The 24,427-nt window shown below is 51.1% G+C and overlaps 3 protein-coding genes across 8 annotated transcripts; all 3 read right to left on the bottom strand.

The window, feature by feature from the left end:
• Window positions 1-1,358: 1,358 nt before the first annotated feature.
• On the bottom strand, window positions 1,359-2,366 carry LOC141970030 (platelet-activating factor receptor-like). The gene has a single exon (XM_074926326.1). It carries the CDS (start codon window positions 2,364-2,366, stop codon window positions 1,359-1,361), a length of 1,008 nt encoding a protein of 335 aa, XP_074782427.1.
• A 1,874-nt stretch (window positions 2,367-4,240) lies between these two features.
• TMEM35B (transmembrane protein 35B) lies at window positions 4,241-5,529 on the bottom strand. 2 transcript variants are annotated; one of them, XM_074926328.1, is made up of 3 exons: window positions 5,408-5,529; window positions 4,774-4,954; window positions 4,241-4,682 (listed from the first exon to the last, which is right to left on the bottom strand). In XM_074926328.1, the coding sequence occupies exons 1-3, from the start codon at window positions 5,513-5,515 to the stop codon at window positions 4,552-4,554; spliced, it is 420 nt and encodes a 139-aa protein (XP_074782429.1). In that variant the 5' UTR covers window positions 5,516-5,529; the 3' UTR covers window positions 4,241-4,551. The 2 variants fall into 2 exon arrangements, with proteins under 2 accessions (XP_074782429.1, XP_074782430.1); XM_074926329.1 differs by having other exon boundaries at window positions 4,774-4,951; window positions 5,408-5,524.
• A 2,871-nt stretch (window positions 5,530-8,400) lies between these two features.
• On the bottom strand, window positions 8,401-23,419 carry SFPQ (splicing factor proline and glutamine rich). 5 transcript variants are annotated; one of them, XR_012635131.1, is made up of 12 exons: window positions 22,675-23,419; window positions 22,107-22,295; window positions 21,711-22,012; window positions 21,503-21,598; window positions 20,010-20,206; window positions 19,646-19,730; window positions 19,263-19,380; window positions 18,995-19,043; window positions 18,794-18,915; window positions 9,764-16,145; window positions 9,391-9,464; window positions 8,401-8,486 (listed from the first exon to the last, which is right to left on the bottom strand). XR_012635131.1 is itself a non-coding variant. In XM_074926323.1 (11 exons), exons 1-10 carry the CDS (start codon window positions 23,326-23,328, stop codon window positions 9,788-9,790), a joined length of 1,833 nt encoding a protein of 610 aa, XP_074782424.1. In that variant the 5' UTR covers window positions 23,329-23,419; the 3' UTR covers window positions 8,401-9,464; window positions 9,764-9,787. The 5 variants fall into 5 exon arrangements, 1 of the variants encoding a protein (XP_074782424.1); XR_012635132.1 differs by having other exon boundaries at window positions 8,401-9,464; window positions 9,764-9,808; window positions 12,949-16,145; XR_012635133.1 differs by having other exon boundaries at window positions 9,764-9,808.
• Between the last annotated feature and the right edge of the window lie 1,008 nt (window positions 23,420-24,427).

The following is a 24,427-nucleotide window of genomic DNA, read 5'->3' as shown; positions in this document are numbered from 1 at the left end:
TCCCCAAGCAGTTATATAAAATGATTAAAATTTATCGCGTTTCTTCAAAAGGGGAACAACGGAGGGTGGCGGGGCCAGGACTGGGCGCAGGGCAGGGACACCCTTGGCCACGTCCCCGCTCTGCCGAGACACGGTGACCGTGGCACAGTGTCCAGCCCACGGCTGCGTGGAGCCAGAGCGCGGCCCCCACGCCCCACGGGCACCCCGCGCCCGGTTAACTGTGCTGGGGTCTCCCAGGTTCCTCGTGGGGGGCCTGGCCTTGCCCCACACCTTCTCCTCGATAACCCACGGCCGACGGGCCCGGTGTCACCCGGCCACCCCATGCCCGGCTGCCACCCCGCCTGTGCTGCGCCGGGGCACCCCCGGGCACCCCCGGGCACCCCATCTCCCCCTTCCCGGTGCCTCGCGCTTCGTCCCACACACGGGGGGGTTTGGAGCGTGACGGAGAGGAGCCGCCCTGTGCTGGGGGGGTGGGCGAGACCCCCGGTTGGGGAGGGGTGTGTGGGGGGGCAGCGGATGCGCCCCGTTCCCCCCTCCCCGTCCCTGTGCCCCCGTGCGCCCCGCAGCCCCCGCGGGGTTGTGCGGTGCGGGGGGAGCGGGGCTGCGGTGGCGGCAGGAACGAGCCAGGGCTGGAAAACACCATCTCCCTCCTCCGCAGCCGCCCACGGCCCTGCGCCAGCTCCGCCGCCCCCGCTGCACCGGGGCTCGCCGGGAAGGTGGCGGCAAGCGGGGGGCTGGGGGGGCTGCGCTGAGCCCACCGCGGCCACGCACCCGAGAGCAGGGCGAGGGATGGGGTTTGGGGTGGTGGTGGGGGAACAGAGCCCAGCAGCTCCCCCCCCCCAGCGCAGGAGGGAGGCTGGGGGGCTGGGGGTGGGGGGGCCGGTGCTGCTGCTCGGTGTGTGACACAGGCGCCCGCCGGCGCGGAGACTGGGGAAGCCTTTGCCTCGTTAATTTTTAATCCTGAGAGCAGGAGGGACGCGGCGCGAGGCTCGGGCGCGCTGCGGGACGGGAGAGGCTGTGGAGTCCCAAAACAGGCCCCCCCCGCGCAGGCCGGCTCAGGCCAGGGGGTGTCTTTGATCATGGAGACCCCCCCGGGAGGGGACAGCAAGCCCTGGGCATCCCTCCCCGTCCTGCCTCAGCACGTCCCAGCACGGCTCGGCCCCCCCAGCGCCTGCGAGCGCGGAGAGCAGGATGCGTGCGTGGACGGAAACGGTGGGGACACGCAGGGAAGGGGGGGTGCAGGAAGCCAGAGCTCCCCCCATGCTGCTCCCCATCCCTACCCTGGCAACAGGGACCCCGTCCCGCCAGGGCTGGGGGGGGGGGGGGGGGGGGGGGGCAGGACCCCGGTGCCCACCCAGCTACGAGGAGGCGAAGGAGGACGCGCGGGCGCTGGGCACGGGCGCGGCGGGGGCCGGCGGGGGGAGCGGGAGGCAGCAGCGGCCCATCCTGCGCAGGGTCCGTCCCAGGTCGTGGCGGAAGCGCCAGATGGAGAAGCAGTAGACGAGGGGGTCGAGGCAGCTGTTGAGGCTGAGCAGGGCCACGCTCAGCGCGTGCAGCACGTCCAGGGCGGCGGGGGGCCCGCAGAGCGGCACGGGGGGCCGGCTGCCCACCCAGGGGGCCAGCGTGAGGTGGTACGGGGCCACGCAGACCACGAAGACCAGCAGCATCCCCAGCACCATGGCACGCGCCTGCTGCCGGTGGGAGCCCGGCGAGGCGGCGGCCGGCACCGAGAGCGCCCGGGCGATGGAGGCGTAGGCGCCCAGCACCACCAGGAAGGCGGCGGCGAAGAAGCCCACCATGGCGTAGGCGTAGCCCCGCTGCCGCCCGTGCTGCTCGAAGCAGGCGGTGGCCCCGGCGCGGGCCGGGAAGGTCTGCTGGGCGGCCAGGGTGGGCACGGCGCAGCCCAGCCCCAGTAGCCAGGCCAGGGCGCAGGCCAGCGCGGCCCCCCGGCGCCCCGTCAGCGGCAGCTCCCGCCGCGCCGCCCGCACCGCGCAGAACCGGTTGAAGCTGATGAGCGCCATGAAGGTGACGGCGCTGTAGGTGGCCAGGTAGTAGGCGGCCCCGGCCAGGCGGCAAGCAGCCTCCGAGAGCAGCCAGTCCCCCCCGGCCAGGTAGTAGGGGATCCAGAGGGGCAGCGTGAGGTTGAAGAGGATGTCGGCCAGCGTGAGGTTGATGAGGTAGATGCGGATGGCCTTCCTCACCTTGCCGCTCTGCAGGAAGACCAGCAAGGCCACCAGGTTGCCCGGTAGCCCCACGCACAGCACCAGGCAGTAGACAGCAGGCACCAGCACAAACTGCACCGGGTCGCTGGGCACACAGTCGCCGGGATGCCCACCGGGCAGCGGCCTCAGCGCCGAGCCGTTCATCCCGGCCTCCTGCAAAGATGGGGGACAGTCAGCGGCACGTCCCCGGACACAGCCCTCGGGGACAGGGAGGGGACACTGACCCCAGCACCGGCTGGCACCGGAGGCAGAGCCTCTCCGCGGGGACGCTATCGTCTGCCAGAGCGGCTCAGCCTCCGCGGCTCCGCGAAGATGCTCGGGGACCCAACTCCAGCCACGTCCCCGACACCACGAGGGAGCCCAGTGGCCACCACCAGCCGCCTATGAGGGGCAGAGCCGCAGCCGGTGGCACCCAGAGGTGCTGCTGGGGGGGGATTAACACCCCTGATGCAGCCACATGCCTGCCCCGCTCCCAGCACCCCGAATCCCCCTGCAGAGCCCACCCATGGGGCGCTCACCCACCAGCTCCACGTGCACCGGAGGGGAGAGACCCTGGGCATGGAGAGGGGGGTACAAGCACATGGCTGGCAGCCCCCCGCATTTGCCACCCCGCTCTTCGCGGGTCCCGGCCGTGGGAAACCACGTTGTGCTGCAATGGCTGTATCCCAGGGCTGCAGCGATGTCACCTCCCATCGCCGCCTGCCCACACCTCCCCGACAGCACTGAGTCACCCAGCGGGTGTTTTCCAGCACGGCAGCACCCGATTCGGCACACGCAGCACCCAGCACCGGGCCGAGGCACGGAGAGCGGGAGCTGCCGGGGCAGGGGGGGATTCAGGGCTCATCCCGGTGGGCTTCAGTGGTTCTGTGGAGCCAGCGCAGACCCCCAGGGAGCCCCCCGCTCCCTCAACAGTCCCCTTTCCCCTTTCCCCCAGCCCTGGGGGGGGGGGGGATGCTCCATCTCACCCACACGGAGCTGGTGACTTACCACCCCGGGTTGGCTGCGGCCCCTCCGGCTGCTCCTCGCTGTCTGATCCAGCCAGGCTGGGGAGGGCTTTAAGTGCTGGGGGAGGCAGGGGCTGCCCGACCCCCCCCCTGCCATCCCAAGCCCCCGTGGGGGTCAGTGCCTGCGGGACAGCAGCTGGAGTGGGGAGAGCACCTGCGTATGTATGTAACGGGGGATTCCCCGTTGGAGCCATGCTAAGACCCCCGCGCCGGCTGACGGGGCTGGGGGTACACGTGGGGGCCCCAGCCCCATCCAGAACCATTTCCCAGGGCTGTTTTCCCACCCACGCTGGGATGAAAGCGGTGGAGGGTCAAGTTTCTGCACCCAGCAGCTGGGGGAAAAGGGGGGGGGGCCGAAAGGGATCAAAGCTGGAATCTGCCTCCTCCCAGCTCTTTTGTTGCCTTCAAAGCTGGACTTAAGGGGGAGCAGCACCCTGGGCCCCCCCCCAGGCTCTGTGAACGTCTGACTGACTCGATGCTTTGTGTGGCCCCGCAGATTGTGGGTGTTCCTGTGGGACACCAAAAGTGCCACCCCAAGGTGGTTCAGGTCCCGCTGGGGGTACAAGGGTGCCGTACCCCCCTGCTCACCCCAAGATGGCCAGTCTCCCCCCACAGCCACCCCAGCTGTCCTGCTGGGGGATGTGATCTCGGGGCTCAACCTGGGTGTTGGAGGGGTCCCTGTGGGTGCTGGGCCCCACTGGAGCAAGATCCGCAAAGAGCATGGGCCTGCCCAGGCACAGGGTCTGGGGGGGTCACGCTGTCCCCCCGAGATGTGCAGCAAGTGGCCTGGCACATTGCTGGGTGGCTCCAGGCGGCCGGGGGGGGCTCCTGCCCCTGCTCAGGCTCTCCCCACCGGCTGTCTGCCTTCCGCACCAGCTGCCACCCGCTCCTGCCTGGCCCCAGGCCTCGTCCCCAGGCTCTGCTCCAGGGGACTGGGGTCTCCAGCCCCGCCAGGTCCCCTCAGCCCCTGCGGCTCAGCACGGCGGGAGGCAGAAATAAACAGGAGGCGAAACATGAAAAACAAGAGGCTTTATTCCAAAATATAAAAGCCCCCGAGAGAGCAGAACCAGCCCCAGCCCAGCGTGGCCAAACGCTGGGAAGAGCCAGACGCCGTGTGCGATTTAGCAACGGGGCTGCCGGCGCGGCCACCGGCCCAAGGCACCAGTCTGGGTCCCCCAGCGCAGGGACAACCAGCACCAGGGTCCCCAGCAGCAGCAGGAGAGGACACAACGCGCCTCAGTTACCCCGCGGGAGGCAACGTCACCCCCAAAAATACCGTAAGGGTGTCGCTTCCCACCAGCCGAGCCGTCTGTTCCCGGCTCCGGTCACTCCAGCTTGGGCTTGGGGGGGTCCCCGTGCCCGCGGATGTTGAGCAGCAGGAGGAGGCCGAGGCAGAGGGTGGCCGGGGCGCACATGGCCAGGGGCTCCCGCAGCACCAGCAGCGTGTAGATGGCACCTGGGCGAGGAGCAGAGCGTGGGAACCGGGGTCCCTGCCCGAGGGTCCCCCGAAACCCCGCGCGGGGCGGCGGCCGCCCGCTCGCTCTCACCGATCATGACGACGCTGAGGACGAAGTTGCTGATCTCCTGCAGGAGCTGGGGCCCGACGGCCAGCAGGAGCCCGGCCACCACCTCCACCCAGCCCACCACCGCCAGGTACCGGCCCGGCTCCGGCACGAACCCGAAATCCGCCAGGGGAAAGACCTCGGCGAACCGCACGAACTGCGACTGCTGGGAGGGGCGGGAGGGGAGCGGAGCTGCCCTGAGCCCGGGGCTGGGGGGCTCAGCCCCCCCCGGCGGGGTCTGCTCCGCTCCGTCCTGCGCCCCAAGGGGCTCAGCCCTGCACCCCAGGATCCCACCCTGCTCCCCTCCACCTCCAAGGGCTCAGCTCCACACCGCGGCACCCCAAAGGGCTCGGCCCCTTCCCGGGCAAGGCTCAGCCCTGCACCCCGAAGGGCTCAGCCCTGCACCCCAGGATCCCACCCTGCTCCCCTCCACCTCCAAGGGCTCAACCCCTTCCCGGGGAAGGCTCAGCCTTGCACCCCGAAGGATTCAGGCTTGCTCCCCCCAAAAGGCTCAGCGCAGCACCCCGAAGGGCTCATCCACCCCCCCCAAAGCCTCAGCCCTGCACCCCTGAACCAGCCCAGCCCCTCGCCCCTTCCCGGCTGGCCGCCGCCCCCTCACCATGTGCCGGTGCAGGTCGGCCGAGAGCTGCTCCGAGAGCTTCGCGGCGCCCGTCAGGAGGAAGAAGAGCCCGAGCAGGACGCGCAGGGCGGTGAAGGCCGCCGCCATGGCGGGGACGGGCGGGGACGGGGCGGGACTCGGCTCAGCCAAGCCCAGCCCAGCCCGCCCCGAGTGGGCTCAGCCCCATCCCGGCAGGGACCCCCCAGCCGCGGGGTGCTGCTGGGGCAGGGGGTGCTTAAACCTGCAGTTTCACCCCCCCCCCCCCCCCGAGGCTGTGAACCCCCCCGCAAGCCAGCACCGTCCTCCCAACTGGGTGAAAAAAAAAAAAAAAAAAGCGGTAGAACCCCCCCAAAAGCCCCCAGTTGTGGTTTTGTGGGTGCCATGGAGGGGTTGAGCTCCACGTGAGCACCCAGGGAGTGCTGCTGCCTTGGGGGGGGCCGCGGTGCCCCCCCCGCCCGCAGCGGGGTCAGGCAGGAGCTGGCAAACGCGGGGATCCTCTCCTGGCGGGGGGGTGCAGGAGTGTCACCGCCTGCCCCCCCGCCTCAGCCACCAGCGCAGGCTGGGGTTCTAGAGAAGGCAGCCCTGGGCTGGCAAGAGCAGCAGCGTTATTGTAATGCAAGGAGAAATGTTTTTTTAACACCACTAAATCACGAAGGAGCAGGAACAGTTTCTCGGGCGGCGGGAAGCGTGACCCGGGGGGCACGGCCAGGCAGGCCCGGCTTTACGGCAGGACTATTTTTACTCCTGGCAGCCGAGGAGCCACTCGCGATGATTTGGAGCTTCTCCCTGCCCCGGCGCAGGCCCGGGAACCATGAACAGCAACAGGCCAGGGCAGGCTCCAGCCCTTCTTGTCTGGGAAAGGCCCTTGGGGGGAAAAAGGAGCACAAAAAGGATCAAATGGGTCACAAACTTAAGAGCTCAGGGCCCCCCCACCGGCAGAAATCATCCTCCTTCAGCTTTAAAACTCAGCAAGCGCTGCCCCCACCGCGGTGGGGTTGGCCCCTGCCGCAGGGCCGGGCCCCGCCAGGCCCCATTTTTGTGTAAATATTGCAAAACGCTTTCACAGTGTGTTTGCCTTCCCCAGCCAGCCAGGGCCCAGTCCAGCGCTGCGCCCTCCCCCTGCACCCCCAGTCCCCATCCTGCCCCAGTGCCCAAACCAGCCCCAAGCCCGGCCCAGCAAAGCCCCCCCCGGCAGATAAAGGCTGGTGCCCAGCTGGGACAGGACTTGGGCACAACACACACGGCGCCTGGGGCCTGCCCTCCATCTCAGATTGTTTTTTATTAGAGCTACTTAATGAAAGATTTAATAGAAGCAGGTGCCCAACTTCACCAGCCAGAGGACAGTAACACCCCAGTGTGGTGCTCAGCTGTCAAGAGGAAAACCTGTGCCAGTCACTGAGCAGAAATTGGGGCTTTTTGCCATTTTCCCAACAACAGCCCTTCCAGGAAAGCAGCAAAACCGGGTTTGCTTAGAGAGAGTTGTAGGAGGTGAAGTTCAGCACCTTGAACGGTGGAATCACATCGGGGCTGGAACACTTTCACAGGGAAAGCAGCCGATGCTGCTACAGTGGAAATTAGGACAAGTTACTGCAAAATAACAGAATTTGATGGAAAAAGAGGCTGCCTAAGCCTGCAGCAGCTGTGGAGACAAAGACAGCAAAACCCAGCCCCTTGCGGAGCAGCTATTGAGGAACCACAAAACCTCTCCTGGCTGAAGCCTCTTCAGAATCCAGACAATCCCCCAAAGCAGCGAAATCAAAGAGCAAAACGCCTGATTGTCCCGCACCCCAGCGCTGGATTGCAGGGAAGCGAGAAGCAGCACGTAGAAGCTTTTACCGCGGCACCGACTTTCTCCACCCTAAACCTGCTCAGCCCCTGCAGAGCCCCCCTGCACCCCTCCCTCCACATCCCCCCGTGTCTCTGCGCACTGCTGGAAAATCCGGGAGGCAACAGCAGAAACGCAGCTAGAGCAGCTGGGAGCACCCCGACTCCAGTTCCTTAACGGAACTGCCCCAGAGGGCAGGAAACAAACATTTCAACCAAAGCCAAACGTATTCCTGGCTGGGATTTAAGCCCAGGCCAGCTGTGTTCCAGCCAGGCATAATCCTGCACCACCGGTCACCCACATGTGTCTCAGGTATTTTGTAGGAGTTTGCCACATTAAATCTCATTTATTTCAATCTTTCTAGCCCGTCGAGGCAGTTCCATGCCAAGTGTTTGTGACTCTTCAGAGCATTGTAGGGGAAAACCTTGTTACCAACAGCTGGATGAGCAGAGCCTACCGCTGGCACATTTTATCACATTAAACTGCTTGGTATTTAAACAGAGGATTATATTTAATAAATGAACTATGTACACAGTGCGGCTGTCCAGACTCAAGCGATGTGAACTGTGGCACTCTGTGCTGCAAGAGGTAAGACCAGCACTTGCCTGGCTCGCAGAGAGCCCTAACTCTGACATCTCAGGCTGTTACTCCAGCCACCACTGAGAAAACTGCTAAAAACCAGCCAGGCACGTGTAAACATTTAAGAATTCTCTGATCTAAAACCAGAGCCGTACACAGGACTCGAGATGGGGGAAGGAATGGGTGAAACCTCCAGACTTAACCTCCCTGAGGTGCAAACGTAGCTTAGGAAAACCAATTCAGCTGGTCATTCAGCAAAAGCACCTCTGGCTGCAGAGGCCAGGCACAGCTGGCCTGAAAACCAGGGCACTCGAACTGCGAGAGGAAGCCCATGGCACAAGGCCAGCGGGGCGAGATCCTGCATGACGTGGTTGTTGGCGTTTTATTGGGTCCGAGTGGTTAACTTTCACATGCTCATCACAGCACAGAGCAGATCCCTCCCGCTCAGGACCTGGGCCCACCCCACTCCCACACTCCTTCTGCACCCCCTTCCACAGCCTCACTACTGGCGGGTTCTCAAATCCATCCCTACGTTACGCTGAACGGATTGCTTACTCACTGAATACGCTCTGGAATAAAACAGAAGTCATTGTAAAAAAAAAATAATTAAATATTTTATTTTTAAAAATCGTATGTTCCTGGCTCCTCTTCAGTGCATTCAGACTTCACCTTCTTCTGCAAGTGCAAAGCACACAGTTAGCAAGAACGTTAAGAACGCCAGCACAAATCACACGTGACGACAGGGAAAGGGAACGGGCACACCACAAGAGGCCACGCACCCAGCAAAGGTTCTCTAGAATCCAAAATTCCCATGTCAGATTTGAGATTAAATCAATAACATTCACTTTCACCTATTTCATACGTTTCAGAGACAGGAAAGGGCTTTGTGTTTTACTACCCCAGAAACGAGCAGCGGTGACAAGTCACACGTGACTCAACAGTTCACCCACTGAACCTCGCTGGCTTCACGTCTTACAGCTTCAGTCGCGGCACATCTAAGCTGCTACTTACCCATCCCTCCCGAGTTAAGGCACTTTGCATGTTGCTCCTCACATAAGATTTTAGATAGTTCAAGTTCCCCCTTGTAGTTTTCGTGGTAGAGGGAAAATGTCATTAATTCCAGCTCTGCAAGTTAGTTCATTTCCCTAAACCACGACCTGCTCATGCTCTTGTATGTGCCAATTTATATTCCAGGTCATTTTGGAAGTCCAACGTTCATTAAACTATTTCAGAAAAGTAGCTTTTAAACAACTTGTAGCTGGATTAACATTTGAGAAGCAGCTGCTCTGTTGTTCCTTTTTCCTGCTGACCATCACCCACCCCAATCACAGAAGCCTGAATGTAGAACTGGTTATTTCTTGTTTGACCACCTATGGCATTCAGAGGACAGAGTTTATTTGATGCTGCAGGGCTGAAAAGCCTCAAACAACGGTTATATCTTGGCTCTACAAAAGGAAGATTCGGGAGTTTTATATAAAATTGAGATTACAAGAGCAAATTTCAGGCAGGAACTACACAATACATCACAGGGTGACGGGCTACCGAGCTCTTCAGCAGCATAAGGACATGATCTACTTACTTGTTCCTTGTTATCTTGGGCCCTCCACATACCACTGGGCATCGTGCTGGATGTGCTCATGCTCTGCTCCTGAACTGCAGAAATATTCAGAAGTTATACCCACAGTGATTTTGAAATCTCCTGTACAAACCCACATCTAGAAAAGATATTTTTAACCACTGCTGTCAAGGTATCGAGCCCAGATGGAGCCTGGGTGCTTAACCCCACAGCTTGACAGTGGGGACCGAGTTCTACCCTACCTGTTTCACGTGCTCACTCGTACCCATTTCCCCAGGCTCACCAATTCAAAGCTACTCGGAGACTGAACATCAAGTGTCCAGAAGCCTTTATTATTTCACACCCCGCCCAGAACAAGACTGGAAGGTATGCTTACTTCCCATGGATGAGCACTCCGGTTTCACTCAGCTTTCATCTTCACCTAAAGGATAACAACTGAAGTTATTATAGTTATACACAGAAAATTCTGACCATTTCAAAACTAACTTAAAAATAAGGTTTTAAGATACATGGACTGATTAGTTATGAGGGGGAATTTACAAATTATTCCGAAATATTAAGTGGAAGAATAAGGGGCAGAAATAGGCTAGCCTAAACACTTGTAAAGAGATGAAGGAATAGGCAGGTAGTTGACTGAAGAACTGCACCTCGTCTGAGCACAAACCGTAAATCACCAGTCTGAGTACAATGAACTTTGATTGCAGCCAGAGGTATACTATCCCTTATGTGAAGGCATTAACAATTTTGTCAAGCTACTTCAACTATTTTACCCTGGTTTGTCTGCTGTAGCAATGCCCTTTCTTCCCCCTGGTGAAGGAGTGCAATGGCCCTGGACTCCTACAAGTGCTTCAAAAGCCAAAGGAAGACACTAGAGGTTAAGCACTGTCAGCCTACTGCTTTTATTCTCAGCAACAGGTTCTTCCCTTCTGAAGACCCCCCCCTTTTGCTGTAGCTAAGTTGAGGGCAAACTGCACTGGCCAGCAGCTAGGGATGTAGTACAAGGTTCTGTGCACACCTCTGGTTGGGAGGCAAATCACACCATGGTCAGCGTGATCTGACCAGGCAGGGCGAAGTTCAAGTTTAGTCTCAAACCCACCACCTGGGTTTTATCATGGCCCTCAGGAGCAGAAGTCTAGTATGCACGTTTTGTTTTCTAGGTCATAGCAACAAACACCATGCATAAGGGATACTATATCTTTGTGCATCCTTTTAACACTCCAGATTCACTTCTAGCCACGCTCCTCCCAACCCTCCCCAGTTAGCTCTTCAGTACTGGTGTTCAGAAGCAACATTTATAGAGATGGGGTATTCACAGACCACTGCGGGATTGCACAGCCAAGTCCTAACATGTCAATCATTATCTAGCAGCAATGACAGAGGTGGGAGAAGGCCAATCCTCCCTTTTTGCCTTTTCCAGTAAGCAGCTATTTAAGAGCCCCACTAGCTGGTATGGAGAGGAAAAAAAAAATCTGAAGCTAATTAGCCGATTCCAAACTTGCTAGTAGTAGTGGAAGAAGCCAAGTAATTACCCAGAACAGCATACTTTTTATGCATCCTTTCCAGCATGCTTAGCCTCATTTAACACAATGGAACAAAAAACACTGGCCTTCCTGATCATGTCACTGCAGCTGGCAATGATTAACAGAGACATGCAACCCCATTACTGCTCGAGTCCTAAAACTACTCACAGGCCTCAGTGTTTAGCTATGGGGAAAACTGCAAGCAAATCAACACTTTGTATGCTTAATGTTACAGTAAATCCCCCATACACGCTATGCTGTGCTCTCTCCTGACAGCACCAGGATCTGGATCTGAGGGCCTAGCAGGTACGCATATGTATTCTGACACCACACTTCTGAGCTTCAGATAAGCTTTTGAGAAAAAGTGTATTTCACACACAGATAAAACCAAGATGAAACACAATGCAAGCACTTTAATGTCATTACTTGTACCCACTTGTTACAGACTGACTTAGAGCAGACATGACTATTTGCTTTTAAGTTAGCTACCACACCAAGTTTCATTACTGCAGACAGTCAGAGCTGGTATGAGACCCATGGTTCAGTCACAAATTGCTTGCTCCAAGAGTGTCAAAAACCTGCTAGTTCAAGTACATAGGACGAGGCAGATGAGCCAATAACCCCTCCATGACATTCCTGCAGGTCAAGTATCCAGAGCACACTGGAAAAACTAGTCAGATCTGAGCACTGGTTTAAAGATTAATAATTCAGTTTTGCTACGTGACAGTACGCATACTGCCAGCAGTTTTGCTACTGAATTCTAATCACAGGTAAGAGTAAGCCATCACGAAAAGCCAAACTGACTTTGTGACAAGTGGTGTCACCGCTTGACTAGCTAGAGTTCGGCTACACTCGCTGAGGTGTAACCAAAGACCTGTTGTCACGATCTGAAGGTGCAGCAGCTGCTACTTCAAGCTTTCAATGGACGTGAAAAAGATAGCTACAGCAGAGGGCAAGGCTGACCAGCAGATCCCCTGTTCACCAGCAAGAGTCTTGCCTGGAAGATAACACAGAAGGGTCCAAATATGTGACAATAATACCAGAAACAAGTATGCAAAGCAGAACTTTGCAGAACAAGCAGGAAAACACATTACAACACCTCTGAAATAAACTGAACATCAGACAAGAGCTAGATCATGTGCTGAAACAAGGGACCTCGTAATTCAGGTTCAAGAGCTAATGCAAAAGAGCTGGAGATCAGCATGTCTGGATGTCTGGAAATGTAAGCATGTTAATCCTGAAACACTACGTTCGGTATTTCTAGTAATGAAGAGTTCAGAATTACATCCCCAAGACTGATGAAAAATGAACTTGAGCATTACACTACCAAGATGACTCTACAAGGCAGAAATACAGAATCTCATCACTGTCAATTAAAGGCAGAGGAATGTTTTATGCTTGTCAACCAAAGATTAAAATAAAGACAACTGAAATGTCCAATAAGCTCTATGAAACTACTCACGGGGATATTAATTCGAGCACTCATTTTACATCTTCAAAACCACTCCACATCAGTCTCAAAGCTGACTGTATTAGCAAGCTTTTAAGTGACTATCACGTAGTGCACACAAGGCTAGAGCAGTGATTGCTAACGCATTGCCTTACCGAGCCAAGACTCTACAGAGGGATGCGCTGCAGATGGGCCGTTTTGTCACTACAGGAGGGTTAAACAGTCCTTTTCTAGGCACTGACAGCACCTAGTTGACTGGTTGAGTGTAAGATCACATTCCCTCTTCCCCACAGAGCTCATCTGCGAGTATCTTCGTTACATCAGAACTAAGAAAAATCCACACAAGCCGAGTCATATATACAAAGGAATCGGGTCTGAAAATACTCATCTAAGAATCACAGTAAGTTGCTTATTGACCCTGAACAAGACAAAGCTTAAAACCGAAAACCACGCAGCTTTGATGCAAGCTTAACATACAGGTATGAAGAGTGCTGCACTGTAATTCCACAGTCAGAAGTGTGATGTCAGAATACCCACAGTATAAGATTACATAGAAAGTCACCAAGTTATATTATATTGCTTGTTACCTACCTGTACGCAGTCGGCAATGAGAATCTTGGAGCAAGCAGGAATACTACATCCGGGTCCTAATGTCCATTGCCATTTGTGGTACTACGTTCCTCACAGTTATGAACTGCAGAAATGCTGGCTAAGTGCAGTTATGTAGCAGGCCACTAGTTTTAAGTGTAAATTGCAGTCTCAAACTCCAGCAAAAACTTGCTGCCACAGTAAATGGTTGCCAAGGAGAAGCCAAGAATTTTTCTACCACAAAAATACCACAAAATCTCAAAAGCAGTTTCAGTTTCTCATCAGCTGTATAAATGATTAGTGTAATGTGTCTACACCAGAAGATTATTCTGTATTCATTTCTGAGAAAGCGTGAAGATATATATATATAACGATACCAGCTTCTACATGCTGCAGTTTTTAGAGATCCAAGTGTCAAAATGGGCTCAATTTTGATAAAGCAAGCTAAATTGCAACAGCCAATGTCCTCCAAGTCCAGTACAAAAAATGTGTTATGTGATGCAGACCATCCAAAAACAGGTCTGACCAATGAAGCACTTTTCTATATGTTTTTAAAGATTCAATTATGTACATCTGATTTTATGAAAAAAGTCCAAAACCTCATAGGAACAGATCAAAGGAACGTAACTTTCTCACCTCCCACATTTAGCAACTTTATCAGATTTTAAAGTTGACATGTTTGCAAGCTTTTAAGACACCACCTTTAAAAGGTCTTGAAAAGAAGTTGGCTAGTTAATTGTATGCCTGTTTGATACATGCAACTCAAAGCAGAACTTGTTTTAGAAATTCTGCTTATGCAGCTACAACAAAGCTAGATTTAACCAAACTTTCAGATGTTTTGAAAACTGCCAAATCTTTCAATATATTTACTATTCATGATTTTGCAACTCAGCTATTTTTGATACCTAGCAACAGTAGCTTACGTACAAAACAGGGGTACCAAAAGACAACCTCTGTAAGGTACAAGGACATCAGCATCCTTCACTCTTCCAAGTTACAGAACTACAAAAGAACATACTTTAGGATATGCACCAGCATCTCTTTAATAAAGAATGACATGTAATCTGAAAAATAAACTGAAAAAAATTAATTTAATGTTTACGTTCAGAATTCCCCATCTCAAGACACCTTCACCTTTTGCGGGTGTCCCACGAACACCCTCCAGAAAACATATGCATCATTTAACACTACTTCAATAAAGCAAATTGCATCGGTACTGCTGATTTTTAAACTAAGTATCCAATACAAGTACTCCCCAAATACTTGGTCCTCGGTTTAGGAACTGCCAATTCGGAATTTCCTGAATAGCAATTCATCGTTGTAGCATGATATCAACCCCCAAACTTTTCTGGGAAAATAAGCAGCATTCACCAAACAAGCTGAGTCACTATTTAGTGCGCTTAATATTCCAAGTCGGTGTTACCTGGTATCAGCATTTCACAACATGCTATTTTTCATTTAAGGAGTAACAAGCACTTACAGTGAGTACTTCAAGAGGGACCATCTGCACTCTAAAACACTGCAATCTGACACTAAGCTTTTAACCGCAGAGAAAAAAATTTAGCATAGAATTTAGAATTAGCCAATGCTTAGCACAAGGAATGGAAAGATCTTTGGAAGATTAAAGCTACTCACAGAATGCTTGGTAGTTGGGGAATCGTGTGAAGGTACAGCCAAAATAAGTTTACCTACTTTGTGCCAAGCAGGTTGATGTATCCTGCGTTAACACCAAGGTATTTTACACTGGGAAGTCACGTTCCCAGCTTATCTGGTACAGTGTAAAATAATAAGCAAAGCAACTACCTTATCAAGGAGTCCAGAATGCTTTGAACTTCTTCTGGGGCTTAATAAAGTGAACAGCGAGCTAACGAATTCATCAAATCTTCTACAAAAGAACCTTAAAGGGAGTTTATTTGTACTGTGTGGTATTAACTATTAAACTCCAGATTCAGATACTACTTTTGATGCATTATCTCCAAACATCAATAATAAAAGAGCGATAACCAACATGCAAGCAAGCTAATTTCTGTATTTTACATACAGGTTTTTAGGATTTGCCCACCAGCTACATGATTTAAGAATAGTTCCTGCAGTCCCCATAATACAAATGATTGTATACTGAACTATTCAAATTAGTCCACTCAATTAGCATGAGGACATAAGTTAACCTTAATCACTCAAGTAACACTTCTGGTCTTTTTGCCAAGCAATTTCAGGTAAGTATACAATACGGAGCAAGGCCAGATCCTGTAATCTCAGACAGCTTAAGTGCATATAAATATCACATTAACAATCCTTTAGTTAGGAAGTCAGCCAATACAAGTCATTCTATGAATTTATTTCAAAATAACCATTGCTAGTCTTCTGCTTAAAGTCTTTAAAAGATTCCAAGCAGTAACTGCCAAGGTGGTTAAGCGCTACCATCCCACCACCCATTATCCGTAGCTAAAATAGGAAATTCGTTACATACTGCACTGCTTGCAGTGTAGCTTTAATTATCTTACAGCACTTGCAAGATTTCCATTTGCTTCCTTATTGCAGCACAATTAATGCTCAAAAAAATCAGCACCTACTGGAAAGTTAGGCTACTATTTGACCCAATCTTAAGCTAGAGGCATTATGGGAAGAGATCTGGCTCTTCACTAAGTTCCACACCCTGGTCTAGTTTGACCTCTAACTCAAGACTCCAGGTTTACTGCTGAAGGTGTGGTATTTAGCCTCGTATGTTTAACCACGAATGGCAAGAAGAGTTACTACATTTAGTTTTCTATTTATTTGAAGCACAGTAAAAAAAAGTTGGTACACTTTGGGAATTCAGTGGCACAAGGTACACTGCCATCAAGTTAGGGACGTTATACATCAAAAAAACAGCTAAATTTGTTTTGAAACACTGCATTACATAATTAAATTGTACTCGCCCAAACAGACCACTTACAAATATTAGGTCAGTAAGTTTCTAACATCCATAAAAACGTAGCTTTCTTACTAAAATGCAAGAATTAAAAAGTTGGTGTCTAAACAAGACAGACAAAAACAAACTGGAATGAAACTACAGGTCACATCTAAAATCGGGGCTTTTTGTTTGGGCCTTCATATTCTTCTCTCCCTCTACCATATCCTGTTGGTGTTCCAGGCCCCATTCCTCTAGGACCCTGGCCACCCACAGGCCCCGCACCTCCCTGCCCAAAGCGTTCAGGACGCTATTGGAACAGAATTAACAGTTCATTATATGTAGTTGATGTCCATGTGTGTTAAGTATATATTTTTAGAAGGTTCCGTAGTCAAGGTTCGTCGATACAATCACCATTGAGCCGATCCACAGGTACCGGGAACATAGAAAGGAAAAAAGGGTAATTTAAAAATTAGTTTATTGTAATACATGCCTTGAGGTATGTTCCCACTTGATGCATTCTCATACATCTGTTACAAAGAACAGATCCTCCCTGCAGTGCTAGAAATGTAAGCATTAGTGCAGATGTGAATTAACAACTTTTCCAAAATGAGCTCTAGCAATTTTCAACCAAGTTAATGCAAATAGCTTGCAAACTTCTCACCTTTAGTGCAGTAAAAGCTTAGATTACATCACTGTCATTTCCAAATAAGCCTAGCCAGAGAACGAATCTTCAGTTCACTGAAGTATGAGCTGACATTCATAAAATGTCATTGTAAACAGAATGCCTACTCACCAGTTAATGGCATGTGCTGCAATAGAGACCATGGGCTTTTCAAGATGGGGTTAAGACTACGGTCTGCTGACTAAACTGCAGAGGCCTTAGGCAGTAACCAAAACTGATTGTGAGCACTACTGGATTGCAAGAAGAAAAAAATTGTGAAAAAAGCTAATGACCAGTGATTTACCTAACCAACGCAATTGCTCGATCAAAAGACTTGCATTTGTTAAAATCCCACGTACTCCGGAACTGCTGCTGCATAATATGCAAAACGTGTTCAAAGAACTACAATTTATTCAGTGTTTCCAGTTAGAACTATGCACAAAGGGCTGTGTGCATCCAGTCAGTATCACCCTTCCCACCCCACCTTCATCACAAGCTCTTGGAAAATTCACAACTTCACAGCATTGAAAGGTTTCACACCAAGATGTAAAAGCTAAATTACCCTGCAATAAAGCAGAGACTTCAGGTTTTTTTTACTAGTACCTCTAGTTGCATGTACTTCATTCAGTTACTGTATCAGGTGTGACCAGCGTTCAATCTACAGAACTGACAAATTATAAAGTCAAAGACAGCTTTAAACTTTCATTTCCAGCATGTTTTCCACTACCAAGTAACAGAACAATGGTAGGTTGGTTGTTACAAAAAGTGTCTGCAACTGAAAATTCACACTTCAAGTTCTTGACTTCTGAAAGTCAGTTTCAATCCTTCCAAGAAAGGAATTTCAGAAAGATTACCTAGGTTCTTTCTGCCTAACTCATGGCAGCTTAAGCTTATCTCCAATTCTGTTTAAAAGATAACAGCCCAGTAACTGTGACAGCACTGTGTGGCAGAGATCCCCATCCTAAGAAACTCAAGGCAGTTAAACCATCATACTGTCACACCTTTTGACCATATCACGTTTTCAAGTATTACACAAGTTCAGCATGCACCTGTACCATGGTTTTCAGGAGAAAAATGTACACAGCATTCACCGCAGACTGCCTAACTGTTCACGGGAAACTTAGGAACTGCTTAATTATCATATCAGTAGATTATATGGATACGTTAAGGCCAACGGCACTGTCTACTGAATCGATGATGCTCTGCAAAGTTATCATTCCAAAGGTATGGTTCCCAAAAAAACCCGTAAGATACCTGACAAAGCTACTATGGTAGCTCGCCACGTTAAGCCAGAGGCCTAAACCCACCCAAAAATCATTTAGTTCAGCTTGTGCTACAGAGCGTACACCCTTTCAGGAGGGTGAAAGCACACTAATATCGCCACCTAAGTCAACATAGATTTCCATCCTAGCCATTAAGCATTTCTTTAATCTACATCCATATGCTTCAGTGTGATAACACCAAGCAGGCTCAAAGCCCGTTCACACATATAGTGTGCCAAAAATAGTAGTTTGGAAACATACCTCAGAACATGAGATATGCCATAGCTTTAACAAACTCTACCTACATAGTCATGCCCAACACAGGAAAACAAGAACGGGCTATCATTCCTTTGTGAGATAGGAACCACAAAATGGCTACAGTCAAGGATCGCTGGAACATGCCTAAGCTAAAAAACAGCATTTCTGCTCTTGTATAGCAAACATCAGCATACAGAGTAAGTGATATGCTGTTTACCATTGATTACTTAAATTAATCTGCTGCTTAAATAGACGTGAGCGCAGATTTTTGAATTAACAGCATACCCATACCAACATGCATCAATCCTAACTAGGCTTGGAAGGGCGAAAAGAAACGCAAATGTTACACATTGGAAAGGAGAACAAAAATCTCTCTTGTCCATCAACACAGAATGTCAAATTACTGAAAAGCTACTACATTGTGTATTTCAATTATGAAATTTGTGATCCTCTACGATTTATAAAAAAATCCTTCCAAGCCTAATAGTGACGCAGAATTTCCAAAGTCCAATAAAGTCAGAGTTAATTGCAAATATGCTTAACAGCACATTTGAGGTCACTTACAACAATTTCCAACTGTGTAAGCTACCATAACGGTTAAGAACTAATCTAGTACTACATACTGCCACGCTACTCTTCACATTAAATACCTGACAAGAGAAGTCAGCAGTTAACAGTGAAATTCACACAACCATCCGAACACTGGTAGAGAACTCAACTCCCATCCACAACATTTCCCTTGTGCTAAACTAAAGCCACCACAGGATACATTACCATGTCACTTCCCATCATAGAACCACTCATGGCTGCTTGGCCAACTCCTGGATTAGCTTCATAACCTATGCCGCCACCACCTCCGAGAGGTGGAAATTTCTGGGCTGCAGAAGCATAGGGATCTAAGAAAGAGAAGTATATAATCATATTCTGGCAATTTTTAAGTTAACCACATGAAGTAATTAATTAAAAATTCTTTACCTCCCATGTTCATTGTGGTGGCACCACCCATTCTCATGTCTCTCTCCCTCTGCACAGAAGAAACAACTTTTAGCAGGGATAACCAACTACTGAAATCCACACCTTTCAGGAGATAAAAGCACATGTACAGCCAACTACTACCATTTCACCTACACAAAGACATCGCATTATCTAACCTAAAGGAAGCAAAACACATCAATCTTGAAAATACATCCAAAAAATTTCTGAACACGGTAATGTATCAAAAAAACCATCGTATTTCACTTACTGGATCCATGTAACCCATTCTACTATAATTCTCTTCCCTCTGTCTTCTCATTTGTTCTTCCATCTCCCGTTGACGTATCATCATTTCCTCTTCCCGCCTGCGACGCTCCTCCTCCTGCCTGATCATCCCAAAGCAAACTGTTAAACCCCGGGAGTGTAACATGCTCAACGCTTATCAACATCACTTGCACACGTGATTTTAAAAGCAAAAGATACTGTGTGATGCTCAAATATTCTGAGGAAAAACTTACACTGCAGTTCAATTTCTCATACACAAACTGAAGCAGCAATGGTGTTTCTTGAAAAATAAAAGCTTTCATATAGAAATCATTTAAAAAAACCTAAATGTAACATTGGTAAAAATCCCATGAAAGCCAAACCAACCTCAGCTGAATTTCCTTGCGTTTCTGCATTTCCTGATTATGGAGTTCTTCCATACGTCTCAATTCTTCCTGACGCCTCATAAGGTCTGCAGAAATTAAGCTTGTCAGCAACCGTTTCACAAACTCGTATCAGATTTAAACTCAGATTTGAATTAATCACCCTCATCTGCAATATGGCAGGCAGCGACCTTCTGAGTGGCACTATTCTTAACAACGTTGCATTTAAATTAAAAAGCTACCATTTGCTCTTTTTAAGCCTGAAGTTCTCAAGGTAGCAGTAGGAAGCATGAATTTATTTGTTAAAACAGCCATACATTTAACTAGCATTTAAAGCAAAAAATGACACAGAATTCAGAGCCAATTACCTTGACGCAAGAGGTTTGCCTGATGCTCATGATAAGCATCTTCCATTTCGCTTTCAAGTTTGTCCTTGGCATCTTTCATGTTTTTTGCCACTTGCTCTCTCTGCTGTTTTTCCATTTCATCTAAAGATTTCCACCTCTGGGAATATTCAAATTCAAAACTGCCAGGCTGAGCAAAACGGGGAGGAGTCTCTCTTTCCCTGCAGAAAGGAAGATGCTCAGACTGGGTAAGGCTGGAAACTGAAGGCCGATACAAGACCACAAGCAGAATAGTAGAATCATCAGGGAACATCAAAGGAGCCCTGAAAATACTACCTCACAACTTGCTGTGAAAGAATGCCGGTAACAGTACAGCATTCTACACGCTTAAATAGCAACATTTAATATATAAAAAAAATTCTACAACTACCATAACAAATATGAGGACTCCTGCACTATCACATCCAAGCAAGTCTTCCCACTTACAGTTCTACTGCAAGTTTATCTTGTTCTTAACTTCTTCCTTACTCCACTGCCGGCAACTGCCAGGCGCAAAATCCTCAAACAAGACAGGCCTTTGCCCGAGTAGGTACAGCTGCTCAAAACAACTGCATATGGAGAGATGGATTTTTTTCAGTGCCAACTTACCCAAAGCACTACATGTCAAGGGCAAGTAATAATCTTCACTTAGCTTTCAAAATGCCTCAAGGCCAACAGCTTATGCTGTCATATCAAGGAAATGGAAACTAAGATTCGGTAATTAATGGAATAAAACTAGGGAAGTTCAAAAGCTTTCAATACATTAGCAATATAAAATATGTTAACGTTTTAGGAACACTATACTAATCTACACCCTTCTTACAAGACACTTTACAGTTTTTGATCAAAGTCAGTCATTTTGAATACTTTCTCATACAAACAAGACTGACTGGATCTCCACTCCTGCACTCCCTTTTGTGATTTGGAAAAATACAACATTTCTATAACAAATGGGCTTAATATACAGAACCTAACCTAAAAGACTCCTATAGACTCTTATCTACTCTTTTATGCCTTGTGGTCAGCTTCATAAGGCAAAAACTACTTGCCTATGGATTTATTAGCCATGGAATGAGTTAAAATTTTACGTAATTTCTCAGTTCATACCACAAACGTGTTCATAAATTCCTTATAGCATCATCAACACGAGATATGCTTCAAGAGAAATGACAGCTCTCAACACAACAAAGTCCAATTTTCAAATTTTTTCTCATATACTAAAAACCATATTACTGGGCTGCTATTTAGTCTTTACTGTTTGTGATACAATGTAGAAACTCGCTTGTGTGATGCTGGGTGAATATACAGAACAAATCAGTATGTTACATCATCGAAAAAGAAACTACTACCAAAAAAACAAGAACTGAAAGTACCACTCAAAATTCAAAGCCTGTTTCTGTAAACTTACACCACCTTCAGAGTCAGGTACAATACTATGTACGTCACTTATGTATTCTTTATACCAAAAGAGTGCCTACTTTTGATACATTGGATTCTTCTGAGCAAGCTTTTCTGGAAGACCATCTTCATCATCCAGTTGTTCCAATGGTTCCACAATAACTGGCCTAGGAGTGCTGAATAAAAAAATACTCATTTTACTTTCCCATAATTAGCATTCTGAAAAAAGTACAAGCTGACAATTTTATTCAGCTTCAAACTAAAAATCCTAAACTGCAAAATACTTACGTTGTCAACAAAAACACTCCTTCGGTACACCGTTCAAATGCTTTTCTTGCAGCTGGCTTTGATGCGAACTCAACAATGCCTTTTCCTGTTGATCTACCTCGATCATCTACAATCACAACAGCTCTTTCCACTGGACCAAACTGGGAAAAAGCTTCCTCCAGTAACTCGTTGGACACATAAGGTGAAAGATTACGCACTGAAAGAGCAGCAGCATGTGTGGCAAACCGAACACGAAGCTGTCGACCCCTCATGGGGGTATCATCCAGTTCTGCCTTCGCAATTTCTGCAAGGGCTCTAGATTCCTGAAGAAAGTTTAAGATCCAGTTTTAGAAAACCATGCTGTGTATGACCATTTCGCGAGAATTAAACGAATGAACGTACAGTACAAAAGCCTACCAATTTAATGAATCCAAAGCCTTTCCCCTTGTTGATAAAAACCTCTCCTGGCTCCCCATATTTGGCGAACAGTCTTTTAAAGTCTTCGTCTGTTATATCAGCAGGCAAATTCCCAACAAACAAGCGGCAACGCTGAGTATAGGTCTTCTCTCCAGGCCGCCTCAGAAGAGAGAGGTTTGCTTTAAATCCCTACAAAGAAGCAGACCAGTTCGAGCCATCACTGCGTGCAGCCCCGCTGCCTGCACCAAGCTGCGGCCTCCTCCCGCCAGGAAGCCCAGCGCGCTCCGGGCCGCCGCGAGCGAATACAAACCCATGCTGCCACAGACCCCTCAGGCTGCACTCTGGAGCTGCCTAGGCACCTAGGGAACACGCACATTATGTTTAGGCGTCCCCGCAGGCCGGCTCCGCTCGCCACCGCCCCCCCCCCGCTCGCCCTCTCCCGGGCCCCCCGCGCCCGCGCTCCTCCCCTCAAGATGGCGGCGAGGGCGCGCGGAACCGCCGTTCCCGGCCGCCATCTTGTGGCTCAGGGAAGTGGCGGGTGGGGGGGGGGGGAGACGCCATGACTCACCTCGTCCGAGAGCTTCTCGCCGCCACCGCCGCCGCCGGCCGAGCCCTGCTGCGAGGAGAGGCTCTGCTGTCCCTGGTGTTGCTGCCCGCGGCCGCGCGGCTCTCCGCCCGGCCCGCCGCGGTGCCCTGGCCCGCCCTTGTGCGGCCCGCCGGGCCCTTGCTGGGGGCCACCCGGTCCCTTGGGCCCGCCGCCGGGCGATTGTCCTTGTCCTTTCTTAGGGCCGCCGGCTGGGGTGGGGCTGGGGCTCGGCTTGGGCTGCGGCTGGCCCCCCGGGCCGGAGGGCGCCGAGGAGGGCGCCGACACCGGGGTCTGCTGCTGCGGCGGCTGCCCCGCGGGTAGCGCGGACGGCGGAGGCGCTCCCGGGCCGGCCTGGCTGCCGGCAGGTCCCGCCGTGGTGGCGCCGGCTGAAGAGGACGAAGAAGGCGGAGCAGAGGTCGACGCGGGCGGCTTCGGAGGCTCGGGCTTCGGGCCTCCGCCCGGCGGGCCGCCCGGGCCCTGCGGGCCGCCCCCCATCGGGCCGCGGTTCTGGCCCATGCCCATGCCGGGCGGCGGAGAGCGGAAATCGTGGTTGGGGCCGCCGCGGCCACCGCCGCCGCCGCGCCGGTGGAAGCCGCCTCCACCGCCGCCACGGCTACGGAACCGATCCCGCGACATGGTGGTGGCGGAGGTAGAAGGAGAGGTGCTGCGGCCGCGACTGCTGCTGCTCAAAATGGCGGCGAACTGAACGGCCTCGCCGCCGCCTTTGTCCGCCCCTAATATAGTTTCCCCGCCCCCGGAAACCGCCCCCTCCTCCCCGTTAGCCATCCACCGGCCTCGGCGGCGATGAGCTATAGGTGGAGTCACCAATAGCATGTCCCCATCCCGCTAACTCTTTGAGCTCATTGGTAAGGGCCCTGCCTTCTGCCGATTGGCTCATTTGACCGCCGACGTTGGCACGGGATGATCCGTTAACCTCCTGCGTGCTGATTGGGCAGTTTGATCGGCGGGAGGCGAAATCCCGAAAGAAGCCCGGCTTGCGATTGGCTGCCTGGGCAGTCAGTCGAGCGGGAGTCCGCCGGCCGGCAGCCGGCCTTTCGGCACCCAGGCTGAGCGGCCATCGGCTTCAGCTGGAAAAATTTCAAATAAATCTATTTTCAGATAAATATGGTTGGCTGCTTTTAGCACGGCCGGCAGCTCTTCGCTTCTACTCTGAAATCAAATATTAAAAAATTCCCGTTTATTCACAGAAGGGAGGTAGTGGAAGCCCAGCCCCGGCGTGGGAGGTCACTCTGGCTCCATTTCGTTTGAAAAGCCGGACAGGGAAGCACCAGCAGCGAGCTCCCCGCCGAGAGCAGCCATCCACAGTCTGCAGAGAACGGCTCTGTGCTCCGTCTCCTTGCCTGACGAGAAAGTGCATGTCAGTCCCCCAAAATGTAAAACAGTGTCCTCCCAGTAGAAAAATAAAGCAGCTGTAAAAATTCATAGCGCTTATGGTCACTATATGCCACATTCTAATACAGAAAACGGGCCAAAAGTCCGTTTCCATCTATTGAATGTCACTGGTTTCAGTGCTCTGGAAATGTGCTACCATTAGAACAACGTGACGTTTTTGTGCTTCCTGAGGGTTTCAATCCACCATGCTCCCAAGCTCCCACTGATGTTTCACATTCTGTTCTCGGGTCTGAAGATCCAAACCCCATGTGAAACCCAAGCGAAAGCCACTTTTGTTTTATCTGCACAGACACTGTAACTGTTGCATTGGTATGATAAAGTA

The sequence above is a fragment of the Athene noctua genome, chromosome 24 (genome assembly GCF_965140245.1).
Source record: "Athene noctua chromosome 24, bAthNoc1.hap1.1, whole genome shotgun sequence".
Taxonomy (NCBI): Eukaryota; Metazoa; Chordata; class Aves; order Strigiformes; family Strigidae; genus Athene; species Athene noctua.
The sequence above is the reverse complement of the archived record's forward strand: the minus strand, read 5'-3'. Positions and strand labels throughout refer to the sequence as shown.

Coding starts and splice junctions, on each gene's coding strand:
- LOC141970030 (XM_074926326.1), bottom strand. CDS start 2,366: ATGAACGGCTCGGCGCTGAGGCCGCTGCCCGGTGGGCATCCCGGCGAC.
- TMEM35B (XM_074926328.1), bottom strand. CDS start 5,515: ATGGCGGCGGCCTTCACCGCCCTGCGCGTCCTGCTCGGGCTCTTCTTC. Junction 4,955..5,407: donor CCGACCTGCACCGGCACATG/GTGAGGGGGCGG, acceptor CGCCCCTCCCAG/CAGTCGCAGTTCGTGCGGTT. Junction 4,683..4,773: donor CCTCAGCGTCGTCATGATCG/GTGAGAGCGAGC, acceptor CTCCTCGCCCAG/GTGCCATCTACACGCTGCTG.
- SFPQ (XM_074926323.1), bottom strand. CDS start 23,328: ATGTCGCGGGATCGGTTCCGTAGCCGTGGCGGCGGTGGAGGCGGCTTC. Junction 22,296..22,674: donor GCGAGAAGCTCTCGGACGAG/GTGAGTCATGGC, acceptor GCTTCTTTGTAG/GGATTTAAAGCAAACCTCTC. Junction 9,809..18,793: donor CTATGATGGGAAGTGACATG/GTAATGTATCCT, acceptor GTTATCCTTTAG/GTGAAGATGAAAGCTGAGTG.